At 46.8% G+C, this 16,207-nt stretch overlaps 9 protein-coding genes across 9 annotated transcripts; 5 read left to right on the top strand and 4 right to left on the bottom strand.

The window, feature by feature from the left end:
- Nucleotides 1-139: 139 nt before the first annotated feature.
- Nucleotides 140-1,060, top strand: SAMD00019534_009190 (hypothetical protein; the record flags this gene model as incomplete). The annotated part of the gene is made up of 3 exons (XM_012902886.1): nt 140-179; nt 266-929; nt 1,000-1,060. The coding sequence occupies 3 exons, from the start codon at nt 140-142 to the stop codon at nt 1,058-1,060; spliced, it is 765 nt and encodes a 254-aa protein (XP_012758340.1).
- Nucleotides 1,061-1,217: 157 nt separating this feature from the next.
- Nucleotides 1,218-1,769, top strand: SAMD00019534_009180 (hypothetical protein; the record flags this gene model as incomplete). Its single annotated transcript, XM_012902885.1, has 1 exon — nt 1,218-1,769. One exon carries the CDS (start codon nt 1,218-1,220, stop codon nt 1,767-1,769), a length of 552 nt encoding a protein of 183 aa, XP_012758339.1.
- An 84-nt stretch (nt 1,770-1,853) lies between these two features.
- On the bottom strand, nt 1,854-6,005 carry SAMD00019534_009170 (hypothetical protein; the record flags this gene model as incomplete). The annotated part of the gene is made up of 2 exons (XM_012902884.1): nt 1,854-4,152; nt 4,225-6,005. The coding sequence occupies 2 exons, from the start codon at nt 6,003-6,005 to the stop codon at nt 1,854-1,856; spliced, it is 4,080 nt and encodes a 1,359-aa protein (XP_012758338.1).
- Nucleotides 6,006-6,839: 834 nt separating this feature from the next.
- SAMD00019534_009160 (hypothetical protein) lies at nt 6,840-8,010 on the top strand (the record flags this gene model as incomplete). Its single annotated transcript, XM_012902883.1, has 2 exons — nt 6,840-7,024; nt 7,086-8,010. The coding sequence occupies 2 exons, from the start codon at nt 6,840-6,842 to the stop codon at nt 8,008-8,010; spliced, it is 1,110 nt and encodes a 369-aa protein (XP_012758337.1).
- Nucleotides 8,011-8,047: 37 nt separating this feature from the next.
- Nucleotides 8,048-9,249, bottom strand: SAMD00019534_009150 (hypothetical protein; the record flags this gene model as incomplete). Its single annotated transcript, XM_012902882.1, has 3 exons — nt 8,048-8,135; nt 8,369-8,928; nt 9,004-9,249. The coding sequence occupies 3 exons, from the start codon at nt 9,247-9,249 to the stop codon at nt 8,048-8,050; spliced, it is 894 nt and encodes a 297-aa protein (XP_012758336.1).
- Nucleotides 9,250-10,210: 961 nt separating this feature from the next.
- On the top strand, nt 10,211-11,056 carry SAMD00019534_009140 (hypothetical protein; the record flags this gene model as incomplete). The annotated part of the gene is made up of 2 exons (XM_012902881.1): nt 10,211-10,729; nt 10,805-11,056. The coding sequence occupies 2 exons, from the start codon at nt 10,211-10,213 to the stop codon at nt 11,054-11,056; spliced, it is 771 nt and encodes a 256-aa protein (XP_012758335.1).
- A 433-nt stretch (nt 11,057-11,489) lies between these two features.
- Nucleotides 11,490-11,756, top strand: SAMD00019534_009130 (hypothetical protein; the record flags this gene model as incomplete). The annotated part of the gene is made up of 1 exon (XM_012902880.1): nt 11,490-11,756. The coding sequence occupies one exon, from the start codon at nt 11,490-11,492 to the stop codon at nt 11,754-11,756; it is 267 nt and encodes an 88-aa protein (XP_012758334.1).
- Nucleotides 11,757-12,104: 348 nt separating this feature from the next.
- On the bottom strand, nt 12,105-14,210 carry SAMD00019534_009120 (hypothetical protein; the record flags this gene model as incomplete). Its single annotated transcript, XM_012902879.1, has 2 exons — nt 12,105-13,742; nt 13,905-14,210. Coding segments are annotated over 2 exons (1,944 nt in total), but the record flags the coding sequence as incomplete, so codon positions are not given.
- Nucleotides 14,211-14,567: 357 nt separating this feature from the next.
- On the bottom strand, nt 14,568-15,953 carry SAMD00019534_009110 (hypothetical protein; the record flags this gene model as incomplete). The annotated part of the gene is made up of 3 exons (XM_012902878.1): nt 14,568-14,659; nt 14,736-14,907; nt 14,985-15,953. The coding sequence occupies 3 exons, from the start codon at nt 15,951-15,953 to the stop codon at nt 14,568-14,570; spliced, it is 1,233 nt and encodes a 410-aa protein (XP_012758332.1).
- Between the last annotated feature and the right edge of the window lie 254 nt (nt 15,954-16,207).

The following is a 16,207-nucleotide window of genomic DNA, read 5'->3' as shown; positions in this document are numbered from 1 at the left end:
CATTCAAAATGACCCATAAATTGTCAATTTTGATCTTTCTCACTGATTGGTGGGTGGGTATCTTTCGTTCGTTTTTTAAATGACCGATTAATTTCACTAATAATATTAACAACATACAGATATACAAATATAAACAACAATGAATATTGTAGTTGGATCAGATAATGGTCTGATAAAGAGTAGGTCAATCAAAGAATGAATGAATGAATGAGTGATCAAGATGAATGCTCACACACACCCAATCAAACGATCAATCACAATATAGTTTGTAACTTGCAGACTAAACAGGTAGTATCATCGTTTGGATCAATCACATCGTCAATTCAGAATGAGTTGCAAACAATGTCATTTGGTTGGGACAATAATGAGACTCAGATGTTGCAGGGATTCAAGGGTGGTGCGTTCAAGCATTGGCAGTTGCAAGAGGATGGCACTGGACACGTGGTGTCCGAGTGCACGTACGACTCGGCAATCCGTGCGATCAGACCATTGTCTGAGCAGCGACTACTGATCGCCACTGAGAAGGGCACAATCAATGTGGTCAAGGTCTCTGAGGATGGTGTCGACATGAAGCAGCTGGACACGCTGTCGTTCTCCAAGAGTCTGTTTGCACTCAAGGTCAACCCGAGCGATGAGTCCAAGGTAGTGATCGGTGGCAAAGAGTGCGATCTGGCCATATGCGACATCAACACGAAGCAACTGACGTGGCGCGCCAAGAACGCCCCACCCGACAAGTTGCGAGTGTCCCCACCCATTTGGATCACAGACATGGAGTACACACCGACCGATCACAACAGAATAGTCACTGGCACAGGACACTATCAGATCAGACTATACGATTGTCGCAAGAACAGAACGCCGCCCATCCTTGATCTCACCGTCACAAAGCATCCAATACTCTCGATCAAGATGTCAAGTCAATTCGAAAAGTATGAACTATACACTCATTCGTTCAATCAATCAATCACTCTCTAACATTGCTCAATCCTACTCATTTAGCTCGGTATTTGCATCAGACTCTGTTGGTAATGTCTTTGCCTATGACCTGAGGAATGGTTAGACTGCTTGGAAACTACAAGGGCAGCACTGGAAGTGTGCGTGCGCTGGATATTCATCCAACCTTGCCATTGCTGGCGGCTGTCGGACTGGACCGTCATGCAAGAATATACGATATAGAGAGTAGAGTGTGCAATCAGACAATCTTTATGAAGCAAAGGATGTCTTGTGTGATGTTCTCGGCAGAGGAGCAACCAGAGGAAGAGGAGGAGCAAGAGGACGCGGGAGCAGCTGACCAAGCAATTGGCTCGGACCAGGAGCAGGAGGAACAGGATCCAGACGAGTTGGATGATGGCACCATCGACGACGATGAGAATGAAAAGTTATGGCAACAAATGGAGACCAATGCTAAAGGCAAAAAGAATGTTTCCAAGAAGACACAAGATGATGATGATGAAGAGGAGGATGATCAGGATTTTGATAATATGTCATTCGATGGAGAGGATTATGATGATGACCAAGAAGACGACGATGATGACGATGACGATGAAGATGATGATGAAGAGGAAGAAGAAGAGGAGGATAACAATAAGAGAAGATTTGTGATGGCACCAGCAAAGTTGGCAGCAGCACTCCAGGCTAAGTCCAAGGCCAAGGCTATGTCCAACTCCAACTCCAATGCCAAGCCCACCAACAACACCAACACAAATACAAACAACAAGAAGAGAGTCGCAACAACATCTGGTAATGTGGCCAAGAAGTCCAGGAAATAAACAGCCCAGCGATACAACAACAACAACAAACATACTATAGTATTTTGGTCTTTTATTTATTATCACTCCAGCCTGATCAATCAATCAATGGTTTGTGTCTATTGATCGGTCAGGAATCCATTCGGATTTCATTTGATCACTAGGTAGTTGCGTTGGAATGATGTACTCTTGGATGATATCGTCCAGCAGCTCGAACTGAGGCGGTGTGAAAAAGGTCAGAGACTCGAGTTGTTGCTCGATGGCGTCGTCCTTGATGATCTCGTTGGCCTTGGCGATCTCGTCGCGCAGCGCCGCCGGACATTCACGCTCCAACGTCGGCTGGAATCGCCCCATGTACTGCAGTTTGGCCAGAGGGCTCTTCAAACATTTAAAGATTGACAGCAACAGGTTGCCATCCTTTATCACGCGGAATGATTCCTCGTACACCGACAGCACGACGATCGCATATTGTGACTGGCCAGTCTCATGATAATAGTTGAACAGCGCGGTGAAGAACAAACGTTTGGCCCTGTGGTGCGACATCAGGTCGGTCACGCCCAGGAAGTCCTCGAGCTGGGTCAGCGTGCTGAGGGCAGTAATGTCTCTGTCGCCGCCGCCGACATTGTCCTTGTTGTCATTCACGTCCTTGTCCTTGTTGTCATTGTTCTTGTCCTGATGCTCGAGCATCGCGTAGAAGAGGTCGATACCATTGCGCATTAGATCGTAGTCAACGTTGTGATGGGCGCACAGGCGCTGGAACATCTCGGCGGCCTCTTCCACCTCGTTCGCCTTGAGGTGGTCGTAGATCACTGTGTTTGCCAGGTAATGCCACTCTGGATGCTGGTTGTAGATCTTGCGTGTGGCCTTGGTCAGGTCGTCGGGCAGCTGACGCACATATGAATGAGTGTTGATCGTCGTGAAGAACTTCTTGACGGTCAAGGAGCTGAATGGGATGTACTTGGACAGCATCTTTTGCATGATGATGGTGGCGCGGTCCAGCAGTCCATTGTCCAGGGAGAATGTGCACAGGTAGTTGTAGTATGTGGGCGAATTGATCAGTTTGAAGTCGCGTTTGATCATCTCCAGAGCCTTGTAGGGCTCGGTCTGCATGCTCTTGATCACCCTGGGGTCCATCATGATGATGTAGAAGCTGCTGGGGATGTCCTGTAGCAGCAAGAAGTCCATGTAGCGCTGCAGGTCTAGGTCCCTGAGCACAGACACTGCGCGCACCAGCAGACAGCCCGAGGGCAATGTGTTGTGATCCATGTAATGTTGTAGCTGTGCATAGATTCCGTCGACGTCACGCTTCTCGCACAGGTCGTTGAGGAACACGTCGCTCTCGGTCCAGACGGCGCGCGAGCCTGTGATGTTGTCCAGGTTGGCAAAGACGAATGAGATCTTGGTCGCGGCAATCTGGCGAGACTTGGGGCTGGTGTCGATGCTGCCAAGCTTGTTCTCCCAGAATTCGATCATGCTGTTTTGATCGTCGACGTTGGCATCGGGCTGCTCGGCCAGACGCTTGGTCTTGATCCTGTTGTGGTACATAATGAACGGGTAGATCGTGTAGGGCGAGTTCTGCAGGTGGAAGTCGGTGAGGCGGATGGAGAACCAGCGAAGAGCGTGATGGTACTGGTCCTGCAGCAGGTACATCTGTATGATTGTGCGTGTCACTTGCAGCTGATCCTCGCGGGTCAGCGTCACCATGTGCTGCACGATCATGTCGTGCATCTGGACGTTGTCCTCCGTTTCGCTCTTGATCAGCAGCTCGGACAGCGAGCTCATGTCGTTGGCGACCTGCAGGTCGCCGCTCGTGAAGTTGCCCGCGCGCATAATGTCGTCGTCGATCAATCGTGCATCATAGCGCCAAGCGTTCAGCTTGTAGAACTCGATCGCGTGCGAGCGATCCAGCTTGGACAGGAGGATAAAGATATGTTTGAACGAGTTGCCGAGCTCCAGCTTGGTCGAGTCGGTCACCGAGTTGTAAAGATGAATGGCCTCTTTCAGATTGCCCGCAGCCGCCTGGAGGCAGATCTGCAGCTCGCGCACGTTGAAGCGGAAGAAGGCTGGCACGGCGGTGTCGTTGGCCTTGGCCAAGTTGCGCGCCTCCACATAGGCATTATCGACAAACTCCAACATCTCGGTCGTGTATCCTTTGATGCGGCAAGTGAGGGCGGTCGCATCGACCACCATGGCGTTCAGGCGTCCCACGCTCATGGCCACCTTGATCACGTCCAATATATAAGGTGATTGAATGTGGCGCAGGTAACTAATTATTGGCATCAACTCCTCAATCGTCAAACTATTGCGACGACTCGTCACTAACTCTGCCAACTTCTTGTTAAACTCTGCGATATTCTCTGGCGTGCCATAATCCTTTGATGCCTGTCCTGCATTTGTCAATGCGCTGTTGATTGATTGAGTATGAGAATGAGTATAATTGATTGGAATGGTTCCAGGTCGCTCGATCCCAACTTACTTGATCAGACCATCGATGAACTCGGGTCCAGAGAGGTTGTCAAACACTTCAGTGATCTCCTTGATGTGATCGGTCGCCGGCTTGTTGGACAGGTAAAAGACGGCCTGCGTGATCTTTGTGATATTCTTCGTTTTGAGCGACAGGATCATCTTGTGCTTGGTGTCCACTGGTAGGTTGAACATCTTGCACAGTGCTTCCAAACCTGCCATGTCCAATGTATTGATATTATTGTTCACAGGACCTCCTCCTGGTGCTGGTGCTGGTACTGGTGGTATTGGTATTGTTGCTGGTGCTTGTGCATGTGGCTTCTTCATCTTCTTCTTGTCCATCATCTTGTCCATCTTCTTATCCTTAGTCTTGTCCATCTTCTTGTCCAGCTTCTTGTCAAACTTCTTCTTGTCGTGCTTGGCCGCACTGGGCTTGTCTTGCTTGGTCGTGGTGATCGAGGTGGCCTTGGTCTTGGCCTGATCCTGCTCCTTTATCATCTTGTGTGTCGCACTCTCCAACTGACTCTCACGATGCTTTAGTGTGGAGATCAGATCACCAAGTAACTCTTTGGGCTTGGATGTCTTGCTTGGCTTGGCCTCAACATGTTGAGGAGCAGGAGTACGAACAGACTCAATCGAAGGTAACTCTGGCACAACATAAGTTGATTCCTCTTGGACCAACAATACCTCTGGTGTCCTATCATCACCATCAATATCTTGTTCCTGTTGCTCTTGCTGTTGTTGCTGTTGTTGTTGTTGTGGTTGTTGGCGCTCCGCGCGGACATGTGGTTGCGTGGCGGCCACCTGGACAGTGGTTGGGGGTGGAGCTGTAGTTGTTGATGTTGTGGATGTTGTTGATGTTGTTGATGTTGGCGCTGACTTCTTCTGCTTCTTCTTTTTGGTGGCCTTCTCCTCGCATTGCTTGAAGAAGATGAACATGGCCAAGTCATTGTGTGATGTGATCGATTGAATGTAGCCACGCTCTTTACAAATGGCCTGTAGCTCTGCCATTGACAACGCCTTCAAGCTCTTGACTGTGACTCTCTCCTCCTTCTCCTTCTCCTCCTTCTCCTTATCTTGAGCTTGCACCTTCTTCAACTTGGATGTTGTTGGCGATGGCACAACCTTTGCAACTTTGGCTTTCTCCTTCAAAGTTGAAGATTGTGTGGCTGTGGCGGCGACGGGGGTGACAGGGTCGACTGGGGCGACGACCTCACCTTTCAGCTTGGGCTTAGCCGTCTTGGTCACCTTCACCTCCTTCACCTTCACATCTGATCCTTCATCCTCCATCTGTATCTGTGTCTGTGTCTTCTTGTTGCTCTTTGTTGTGCTTGGTGATGTGCCCGCGCTTCCACTTGTACTTCCACCACGTGCCATTGATATCATCTGTTGGAACAAGTACTCTTTGTGATTGTTGATGAGATTGATAATGTCTGGCTTCTTTGAATATGAGCAAGGTAGACTCATCTCCTTACAAACTGCCTTTAGTTGTCTAATCGATAGATCATTCAAGTCAACGCTTGATGGAGGTGGTGGTGCACTTGGTGTCTTGGTCTTCTTCATCTTCTTTGTTGTTGATGTTGTTGAGGTGGTGGTACTATTGTCGGCTGTAGTTGTTGCTGTTGCTACATCATCATTATCAATATCTTGATCAGTGTCCAATACTGATGATGTTGATGTCGATGATGATGACTTATATCTAATCAACAAAGTAGTGGCAGCATGATTGTGACCCAACAATAACAAGTTGGTATTGCTAGGTGACAATATTCTCTTTGTTGACAAAGAGAGCATAACTATATATATATATATGTATTACTATGTATAACAATACCAATCAAACATGAGTCTAAAGTGTAGACTAGTCGAGCACTCAAACACAATCCAGTCTCGATGAAAGTGAAACACAAAAACGAACGAATTGAACGCATTCATTACATCATCACACAGAACTCTGGACTTGGTTTATTTTGAAAAGAATGATTGATTGAGTAACATGATGTAATAGTAATAATAAGTAACATGTTATTACATAGACAGATAATATATACATGTAGATATACTCTACTACCATTGATACAAAGACATAATACACGTATTTACTACAGCAACATCAACAACACAGACCCAAACACAGACACATTCATTCAATCACATCAACATCCACTTCATGATGTTACTTCGACGCCGACTCAGACATCATCAACAACATCAATACCAACAACAATAACATCAACATCAACATCAACATCAACATCAACATCAACATCAATATCTGAAGATGATAAACTGAATCAACTTGTTAAAGATAAAGCAGAGTATGAATGAATGATTGTATGAATGAGATAAATGAATGGTACACTTTACTCACACATTGATTGATTGATTGAATGAATGATTAGTCAACTGGGTATCAAAGAAAGAGATCTTGATGAATGGTATACAGTGTCTGACTTGACAGGACTGCCTTTGTACTCACATGGTGGCTCATTACATATGATGTTAAGAAAGGTATATCCGGATCATGATTGGCAGCCATGGAGATTTCAACAAGAACATATGATGAACTTGCAGTATCCACGCGGTCATTGGGCGGAAGTATCACATCAACGTCAATACCTGACATGGATGTCCAAACAGCTTGGTTTCGAAGCAACCGATTATGAACAGTGGTATCAAGTCACCAAGGCTGACTTTATCCGACTGCGTGGACGTGGTCTACTCCAGCTCCACAACGACTCTGTTCATCAACTATTACAAAAGCAATATCCATCTTATGATTGGCTTCCCTTCAAGTTTGTCAATACTCCAAAGTATGTATCACTCAATCATTCAATCAATCAATCTTCTAACTCCCCTCCTCACCTCACTTAGGAACTACTGGCGCGACATTGAGAATCAGAAGAAGTACATGGTATGGCTACAGACGAGACTTGGAATCAAGGAGGCAAGGGATTGGTATCGAATCAATAAGTTGGATTTCATTGATAACTATGGCAACAGTCTGTTGTTGCTCCATGGAGGCTCCCCTGCACAGGTCGTGATGGCCTTGATAGACAATGCACAGGGATGGCAAGTCTGGCGCTTTGCCAATCTGCCACGCGCCGCTCACAAGGACCCAGAGGTGCTGCGGCAGTTCCTGGAGTTTGCCGCGCGACACTACGAGATCAAGGACCAACCCGATTGGTACCGTCTGTCCTGGAGCCAGATCCGCGACATTGGCGGCTTCTCGTTGGTGAAGCGCAATGGCGGCTTCTGCCAGTCGCTGGCGCAGGTCTACCCTGAGCAGAAATGGAACCCGCGACAGTTTAACACGCCAGGCAAGAAGTCCTCGCAGCGCTTGCTCAAGCTGTACCTGACGCGATTGTTTGGCGATCACGAGGTGATCGAGGAGTACCGCGACCTGGCCCGTCTGCGATACACCAACAGCACAAACTTTGGCTTCCAGTTGGACTTTTACATCCCTTCATTGAACGTGGCGTTTGAGTATCAGGGCAAACAGCACTTCCAAGACACGAGGCTTTATGGCGACGCCAAGATCTATCGCGATAGGGATGCTGAGAAACGAGTGATCTGTAATCAATTGTCAATCAAACTGATTGATATACCTTATTGGTGGGACAATCAGATTGATTCACTTATTGGAACGATCATTGAGCATGGTGGACGAACATGGCTCGACTCATACATTACCAAACACAGTACAATCAATGGATGGACAACCAATCAACACTTTCAACGCATACCAATTGAATACCAAAAGCAACGTACAAATAAGAAGGTGCATTCCTTGTTGTAGTATATATGTATAAATAACATTATTATTGGTCCACCATCTACACATTTGTTGGGGTTAGGGCAAGGGAAAGGGCAAGGGCAAGGGCAAGGGCAAGGTTAGTGTAGGGTAAGGGTAAGGTTGATTTCCTCAAGTGATGGGATGGATGTGTCATTCGTCAAACATCCAAAGACAAGTCAACCATCAGCAAAAGTTTAATTCAAGATATCCTCTCGTTAGCATGATAGGCTCAATCAAAGGATTTATTGATAGTTGTTATGAACTGAGAGGTGCCTCGGAAGTTGGAGGGGAACATGGCTCCAGCATATTTTGTTGCGAGAACAGTTGTTGACCGGTGGCACTGAATCCACAAGGCACATACTSGAGGTTCAGACGGTACATCTGCTGGGCGTCCACGACCACGTTGGGTGGAACAGCCACAGTGATCTGCTGGTACTGTGACTGTGGCTGGTTTAGGTTGGTCATTGGGGTGCCCTGGATGACCTGGATATGGCCACTGCCTGGGTGTACAGTTATTATCTTCGGCATGCCTCTATAGATTAGTCCCCTGAGGACGCTAGTGATGACCAATGCGATCATAGCGAGCAGGCCAATCCAAATTCCCCACATGGGCTTTCCTACCACACTTTGGATTGTGTGGTAGGACGCGTAGGACAGGGAACCTCCGTTTCTCTCCATTGTGACTCCGATCCACACAAACCAGGCCAGAGCCGTCAGGAACATTGCAAGTGAAGTAGTCAGGAATTGGATAAGTGAGAGTTTCTTTGAGGACGGGCGCTTGAAATCAATTGCAATAGAGGCCACCAGCGGGAAGAGTGCAATGGTCATAAATGAGAGAGCCCAGAGAAATTGGTTGAAGACACTGCCTGGCTTCCTCCAAATCTTGATTTTCTCAATTGATTGCTTGGTAATGAAAGTCGACTAAAATATGCATTGAGGTCAGATTATGGATATCTTAAGATTGATCCATCGATCGATGGGAGAACCAACACATACATCAGCATACGCCAAAAAGTTGGTTACTTCCAGTGACGTATCTCTATTGTAATAGTAGAGGCTATAAGTGTAGTACCAAGGTGCGGCAAGTGAGATGATCAAAAATATCAAAGAGAAGATCGAGAGAACAATGCTTCCAATACGCAAACTTGATAGCGTAGCTCGAGTCAAATTCTCCTTGGTCTCATGGGTCTCATTTCTAGCTTCAAGACCACATTCGTTATTGATATAATCGTTGTTGGACATCTTCAGAATATGATTTTATGTATCTGTAGTAGTTTAAAATAGAAATGTGATACTTGGGTTCCATGCCAGACATTTGAGCTTTCTTCACTCCATTCCAATGAGGGAAAAGTCTTTTACACAGAGCTCACTCATACAACTTCCACAGTCACCATCAAGGCTCAAATGAAGATTATGCGATTAGCATGGTCAAACATCAATGATTGTGGTAAGCAAGCTGGTCTTGGAGGGTAAAAACTTTGATCAGGTATCGATGTATTGGGGGATGGATTATATCCGTGATGTCAAAGATGATATTTACATCCAACTGCACTGGGATTGTCCATCTCGAATTCCTAGAATCCATTGATTAATCAATTTCAGATGATCGGCAGTCAATCACTTATTTGAGCGTATTCTAGAAACAAGACCACTCCACACCCTAAACATGGACAAAATTATCATCTCTAGGCGAATAGTTGGGTGGCTTGTGATTGATGGTCAATTGAGAGCCTTAAAAGAATATGGTTATCAACAGACTACAAAGAAACAATGGATACTTAACATTGCCTTGGTGTCTTGGAACTACTTTCAAAGCGTCCGTCAATCATTGACAACATACTCTTGTAGTTCTTATGATGTCAAGCTCCTGGCTGATCATTTCTATCTATACAGTCAATCAAAGTTCTCCCTTTGGACACTGGTCAACATTGTTGATCCGCAAACCAATACAGATAGCTTTTGTTTTGGTCTAGCTACTAAGCAGGTGCCAGACTGTAGTGCAGAAATACTTTTGAAACATGGCATCTCGTTCAAGTCATGGGTCGATGGACCATTGTCCAATGAGATTGCACCACTTTGCAATCAAATAGAGAGCCTAATGTATGTCTTTGGTTATATCAAAGACGAGGACATTGCCTCACTCAATTAGGTCAACTATCCCAACCTCAAGAAAGTGATACTGGTGCCATATCCGGGAGAAGGAATGGAAGTTGGTTTATGTGGAGTAAAGACCATACTCTCCAAATTGACCCATATCACATCGTTGGAGATAAGAGATAACTACACTCATCAAAGATATGGTGCCATCAGCTTCACAATAACTAAATACTCTCCAACTCAATTCTTTGAAGTACTCGACCTGTTGCACAACTTGACCGAGCTCAAACTCAATCTGAGCTACAACAGAGAGGAGGAGGTGGATGCGGGGTTCACTACTGGTCTGCTAGAGTACCTTAACAAGACCACCAGCCTGACATCGCTCTCAATCGTTCCGTGGAAGTTTGCCGATGAGCAGAGACTCCTCCAGTTTGTTCTGCAGTCCCCTCGTTCAACAGTCACCCGGCTCGAACTTGGCCTTGTCTCCAATCTAGTGGCAGTCAAGAATGACATGGACTATCTTAAGTTCCATTGCATTGCCAGTGAACTCAAGTGGGAGGGTGTAGACGACTCATCTGAAGATCTCGAAGCTGTCAAGTTGTCTGTTCTAAAGTCCTACGACAATGTAAGTCATTTGGTACTGGACGCAGGATGTAGAGAGATTGGCATCTTTGTCATTGCTCATTGTCCAAACATCAAGAGTATCTCGTTAGCCGAAATAGCAATCAATGTATACAACGATGATGAAATTGATGAATGTGACAATAGATCGATTCTACTTGCTGCTCCAGCGCTGGCCGAAGCACTTCAACATAATACTACTCTGGAACATTTTAAACTTAGAGTTAAGTACCAGTCTGTGCCTCTATCTGAGCTCCAAGTTGCTGTTCATAATCATCCAGCGATCCTCAACAAGAACACTTGGTGGATATCTGATGGTATCTATTACTAACTGTTGATGTTGCCGTGTAACTAGAATTGAAGGCAATAATAATAAAAGTCAATCAAATGATTGACCAACAACAAGTTGTGCCAAGCAACAAGATTGATTGACCGATTCTCGAAAATTGAATGGACATTCATTCATTCGTAGTTCGATCGTTCAATAGTACATTACATGTAATGGATAGAAAGACGAATAGGACAACTAAACTTGCGACTACTCGCTGTCAGAAGTGTCTACAGTATGGACATGGTGGGTATCCATTCAGTTGAAGCAGTCAGTGGTCAGAACAACAGGACATCCTAACTAATACTCATAATTATTCACATACTCAGCTACATACCAATGCAAGAATGAAAGAGTATACAGTTCAAGGCCAACAAGGACAGCCTATCTGAATGATCCAGAACTATATAAGAAGGACCTGCAGAAGCTAAAGACTATGTCAGGCGCAGACAAAGACGATAAGAAGAAGAGCAGCAGCAGTGGTAGTAGCACATCAAAGAGGAATAAGAAGAAGAGATCAAGTTCAACATCATCAAGCGATAGTGATAGTAGTGATAGTAGCGATAGTGATAGCAGTGACAGCAGCAGTGATAGCGATAGCAGTGATAGTGACAGCGATAGTGACAGCAGTGACAGCAGCAGTGATGTCTCATCAGACAGCAGTGCCGACAAGAAGGAGAAGAAGCGTAAGAGAAGAGATTGAATGAAACATCCACGCGTCAGTGCGATAATGCTTGCAACAACGCGATAATATGGATCTACTTCAGTTGGACCAAATCATCATTGATGGAGCCGAATGGCAAATGCAACACTGCTAGAACTCGGCTCGAGCCTACCTTGAGTCGTGAGCGTGGCGACCAAAGAAGAAGAAGGGATTGGATCAGATGATCATCGCAATCCCCTCCATCATAGACTCGACCAATCAATGAACGAATGAACTAAAGTACAATGATACTTTTAAACTGTTATGTGTTCGATATGATGCTAGACTAGCTGGCTTTATGTAATGTAACTGTAATGACGTTGATGATAATGATAATGATTGGTTGCCTCAATATACACGCTTGGCTGGAGGGATGGAGTTCATCTCGCCCTCGTCCAAGGTCTTGGCAATGACTGGACGGTACTCGAGCGTAACCTTTCCAGTTTCGACGTCGAGGTAGGACAGGGTGTGCTTCATCCAGTTGGCATCGTCTCTCTCCTTGTAGTCCTCACGGGCGTGGGCGCCACGCGACTCCTTACGGGCCTCGGCCGAGTGCATGGTGAGCACGGCCTGGGTCATCAGGTTCTGGAGCTCGAGCGACTCGACCAGATCTGAGTTCCAGATCATGTTGCGGTCGACAGTCTTCATGTCGGTCTTGAGCGACCTGGCAAACTCGTCGATCTTCTTGACTCCCTCCTTGAGCACGACTCCGTCTCTGAAGACGGCGGCGTTGCGCTGCATGATCTTTTGCATCTCCAGACGCAGGTCGGCTGTGAGACGTGGGCCGTCGGCGAAACGAACCTTGTCCAGGTTGGCGATGGACTCCTCACCGGCGTTCTTGGGAAGTGGAGCATGTGGGGTGTTCTTTGGCAGGTCCTCGGCGATGGTGTTGGCGCAAGCGCGGCCAAAGACGACGATGTCCAGCAGTGAGTTGGCACCGAGACGGTTGGCACCGTGCACGGACACACAGGCTGCCTCTCCGGCGGCGTACAGGCCCTTGACGATCTCGTCGTTGCCCTCCTTGTTCCTGGTGACGACCTCACCTCTGTAGTTGGTGGGGATACCACCCATGTTGTAGTGGACGGTTGGAATGATGGGGATTGGCTCCTTGGTGATGTCCACGCCGGCAAAGATCATTGCAGTCTCGCGGATACCTGGAAGACGCTCCTCGATAATGTCTGGGCTGAGATGGGTCAGGTTGAGCAGGGCGTGGTCCTTCTCTGGGCCAACACCGCGGCCCTCACGCACCTCCATTGTGATAGAACGCGACACAACGTCACGCGAGGCCAGATCGGCAACGGATGGGGCGTAACGTGGCATGAAACGCTCTCCCTCGCTGTTGAGCAAGTAGCCTCCCTCACCACGGGCACCCTCAGTGATCAGACAACCACTTCCGTAGATACCGGTTGGATGGAACTGAACAAACTCGAGGTCCTGGCATGGGAGACCGGCACGAATCACCATGGCATTACCATCACCAGTGCAAGTGTGTGCGCTGGTGGCCGAGAAATAGGCACGACCGTATCCTCCTGTGGCGAGGACGGTGGCGTGCGAGCGGAACCTGTGGATGGTGCCGTCCTCCATGCAGTAGGCAATGACACCGCGACACTCGCCATTCTCCATGATCAGGTCCATGACAAAGTACTCAATGAAGAACTTGGTGTCGTGCTTGAGCGACTGGCCGTACAGAGTGTGCAGCAGTGCGTGGCCGGTACGATCGGCGGCGGCGCAGCAACGCGTAGCCTGACCTCCCTTGCCAAAGTTCTTGCTCTGTCCTCCGAACGCACGTTGGTAGATGCGACCGTCGTCCATACGCGAGAAGGGCACACCATACTGCTCGAGCTCCAACACTGTTGGCACGGCTTCACGACACATATAATGAATGGCGTCCTGGTCTCCCAACCAGTCACTGCCCTTCACAGTGTCGTATGCATGCCATCTCCAATCATCAACATCTGCGTTACCTAGAGCTGCATTGATACCTCCCTGTTTGTTTGATTCGTTCGCAATGTTGTGTTATTCGTTCATTCATTCAATCGCGATCATGTGAGTGAGTTAGTGATTGATTGGAATGATTCCAAGAGGCGAGGGACGGGTAGGTGTGTTAGTGTCGCTCAATCAATCAATCGATCATGTGATGATGCTTACTTGAGCAGCGACAGTATGTGAACGGGTTGGGAAGAGCTTTGAGATACAGGCAGTCTTGAGACCTTTCTCGGTGAGACCGAGAGCAGCACGCAGACCGGCACCACCAGCACCGACGACAATGGCGTCGTAGGTGTGGTCAATGACGGGGTAGGCGCGTGAGAACTGGCCTTGTGATGGACCGGTCTCAACACCTGTGCGTGACTGAACACCGTATGATCTGGTGTTGGTCAACGATGCTGCCGACTTGAATAGTGATGACTTTTGGAAGAGTTTGTTGCAACCGACTGTCAACATGTTTGTTGCTTTCTATACAATATATATATTATTTATATATATAATATGATGTTGTTTCCTACAAGGGTTGGTTGAGTTGATCGGATTGAGCAACTAACTGATCATTGATCAAACCTGGAGTGCGCTTACTTGCACACACAACATCATCAGCAAAAAATCAAAATAATTGAAATTGAACTTCTTCACACACCATTGTCATTTATTCGTGTTCGAGTGCTGAGTGTGTGAGAGGCAAGGGCGAGGGCAAGGGTTAGGGTAAGGGTACGTCTTAATGTTACTGTTCTTGAGCATGGTAATAGACAGGTGGCGGTGGGTATTCGTATATGATCTTGAGCTTCTCCATTTCATCGGGCATTCGATATGGAAACACTACTCTAATGTTCCGATAGAGGTAATATTTCTTCTTCTTTGGGCTGAAGAATCGAAGGTGAATCGCATACTTGAGTACTCCATTATTATTACTATTGTTATGATGATTATGATTGTTGTTGTTGTTGTGGTGATTCATCAGTCTATCATTATTAGATGATAAACTACTTGATGATGTTGTTGTGGATGATGTTGTGGATGATGTGGAGGATGTGTTGTCGACTGGGACCGAGATGATACGTTGTCTGATGAATGTCTTGGTCTCGGGTGGCATGTTGGTCAAGTCAAAGTTCACCAGGAATGTCTTGATCGGTGTATGATTGGGATTAAATAGCGTCAACTACGTATGTTTGTTTGGAGTGATGTCAGTGAATGTCCAGATGGCACCCTGGATCACAAATGAGTATATATACATACTTGGATAAGACCCTTTTGTGGCACTCGGTAGCCTTTCGGTCCAAGTTCGATTGTGGCCGCATAGGGAGCATCGTAGTCGACGTGGTAGTAGATCGCTGAGTAGGGTATCTTCTTGTGTGGCGGAAGATAGTCCTTGCCGCTTACACCCAAGTCGCCAAGATAGCCATCAAACACTGTCGATGGAGTGTTGGACATGTTTCCACTGAGTATCGACTCTTGGAATGATCCAAATGAGAGCCCGCTGCCGCCACCGACCCCAACACCCACGCCAAAGCCTCCACCATTGGGATGTGTGTCGAGTGAGAATTGGGAGTGATGTCCAATCTTGAGGTTGGACATCATTGTGATCATCGCATTGTTGGAGGAGGGATGGGAGGAGGGAGAAGTGAATATGGGACCATCAACAAACAATGGACGATGGCCGACACGTATCGGGGATGGCGGGGATGGTATTGGTTGGCGATGGAAGTGGTTGGTCGGGCTGCTTGGAGAGAATGGGCTGTATCTGAGGTATGGGGAAAGTGTTGGCGTTGATGGTGATTCGTAGGAAAAGGTGTTATAAGGTGACTTTGTCGGTGTAGTTGTATATTGATTGTTATTATTAGTGTTGGTGTTGCTGTTGTTGATAGTATTGGTGTTGTTGTTAGAGTTAGGGAGGTTGATTGGGATTGTCGGTGTGGATGATCGAGGAGGTATTGAGATTGGTGCCGATGAAGGCGATGTTGATTGAGTTGAGGTGGAGTTGGATGTGGATGGTACAGTAGGGTTGACAATTTTGTTGTTGTTGGACGCCGCAACATTAGTTGGTTGTTGTTGTTGAAGGTTGTTTGATGGATTGATTGACTGTGTATTTGAGCTTGAGCTCACGCTTGATTGTTGAAGTAGCTTTGATAGATTGTACACTTCATTGCCATGGCCAATGCCATTGCCAGTGCTATTGCCCGATACAACACGGGTAGGAGATGTCATAATGGGCTGTGATGATGACAGCGATGAAGACGATGATTGATTGTTTGAATCATTGACCACGGACAATGGATGACATTGAAGATTTGAATATGATTGTGTTGGATAGATAATAATTGACGGGGATGATGCATTGCCAATGTCCAAGTTGAGTGATGCATCTTCCTTTGGTCGACTTGAAAAGTGTACAGTGAGTGTGAGGCTACCCTTGGTAGTCTCAAACGTTGGGAAGGAAGTTTAGTTTGATCAGATGTGGA

The sequence above is a fragment of the Acytostelium subglobosum genome, assembly GCF_000787575.1.
Source record: "Acytostelium subglobosum LB1 DNA, scaffold: scaffold2, whole genome shotgun sequence".
In the NCBI taxonomy this organism is placed as follows: Eukaryota; Evosea; class Eumycetozoa; order Acytosteliales; family Acytosteliaceae; genus Acytostelium; species Acytostelium subglobosum.
Note: the sequence above shows the minus strand (reverse complement) of the source record. Positions and strands in the feature narration are given on the sequence as shown.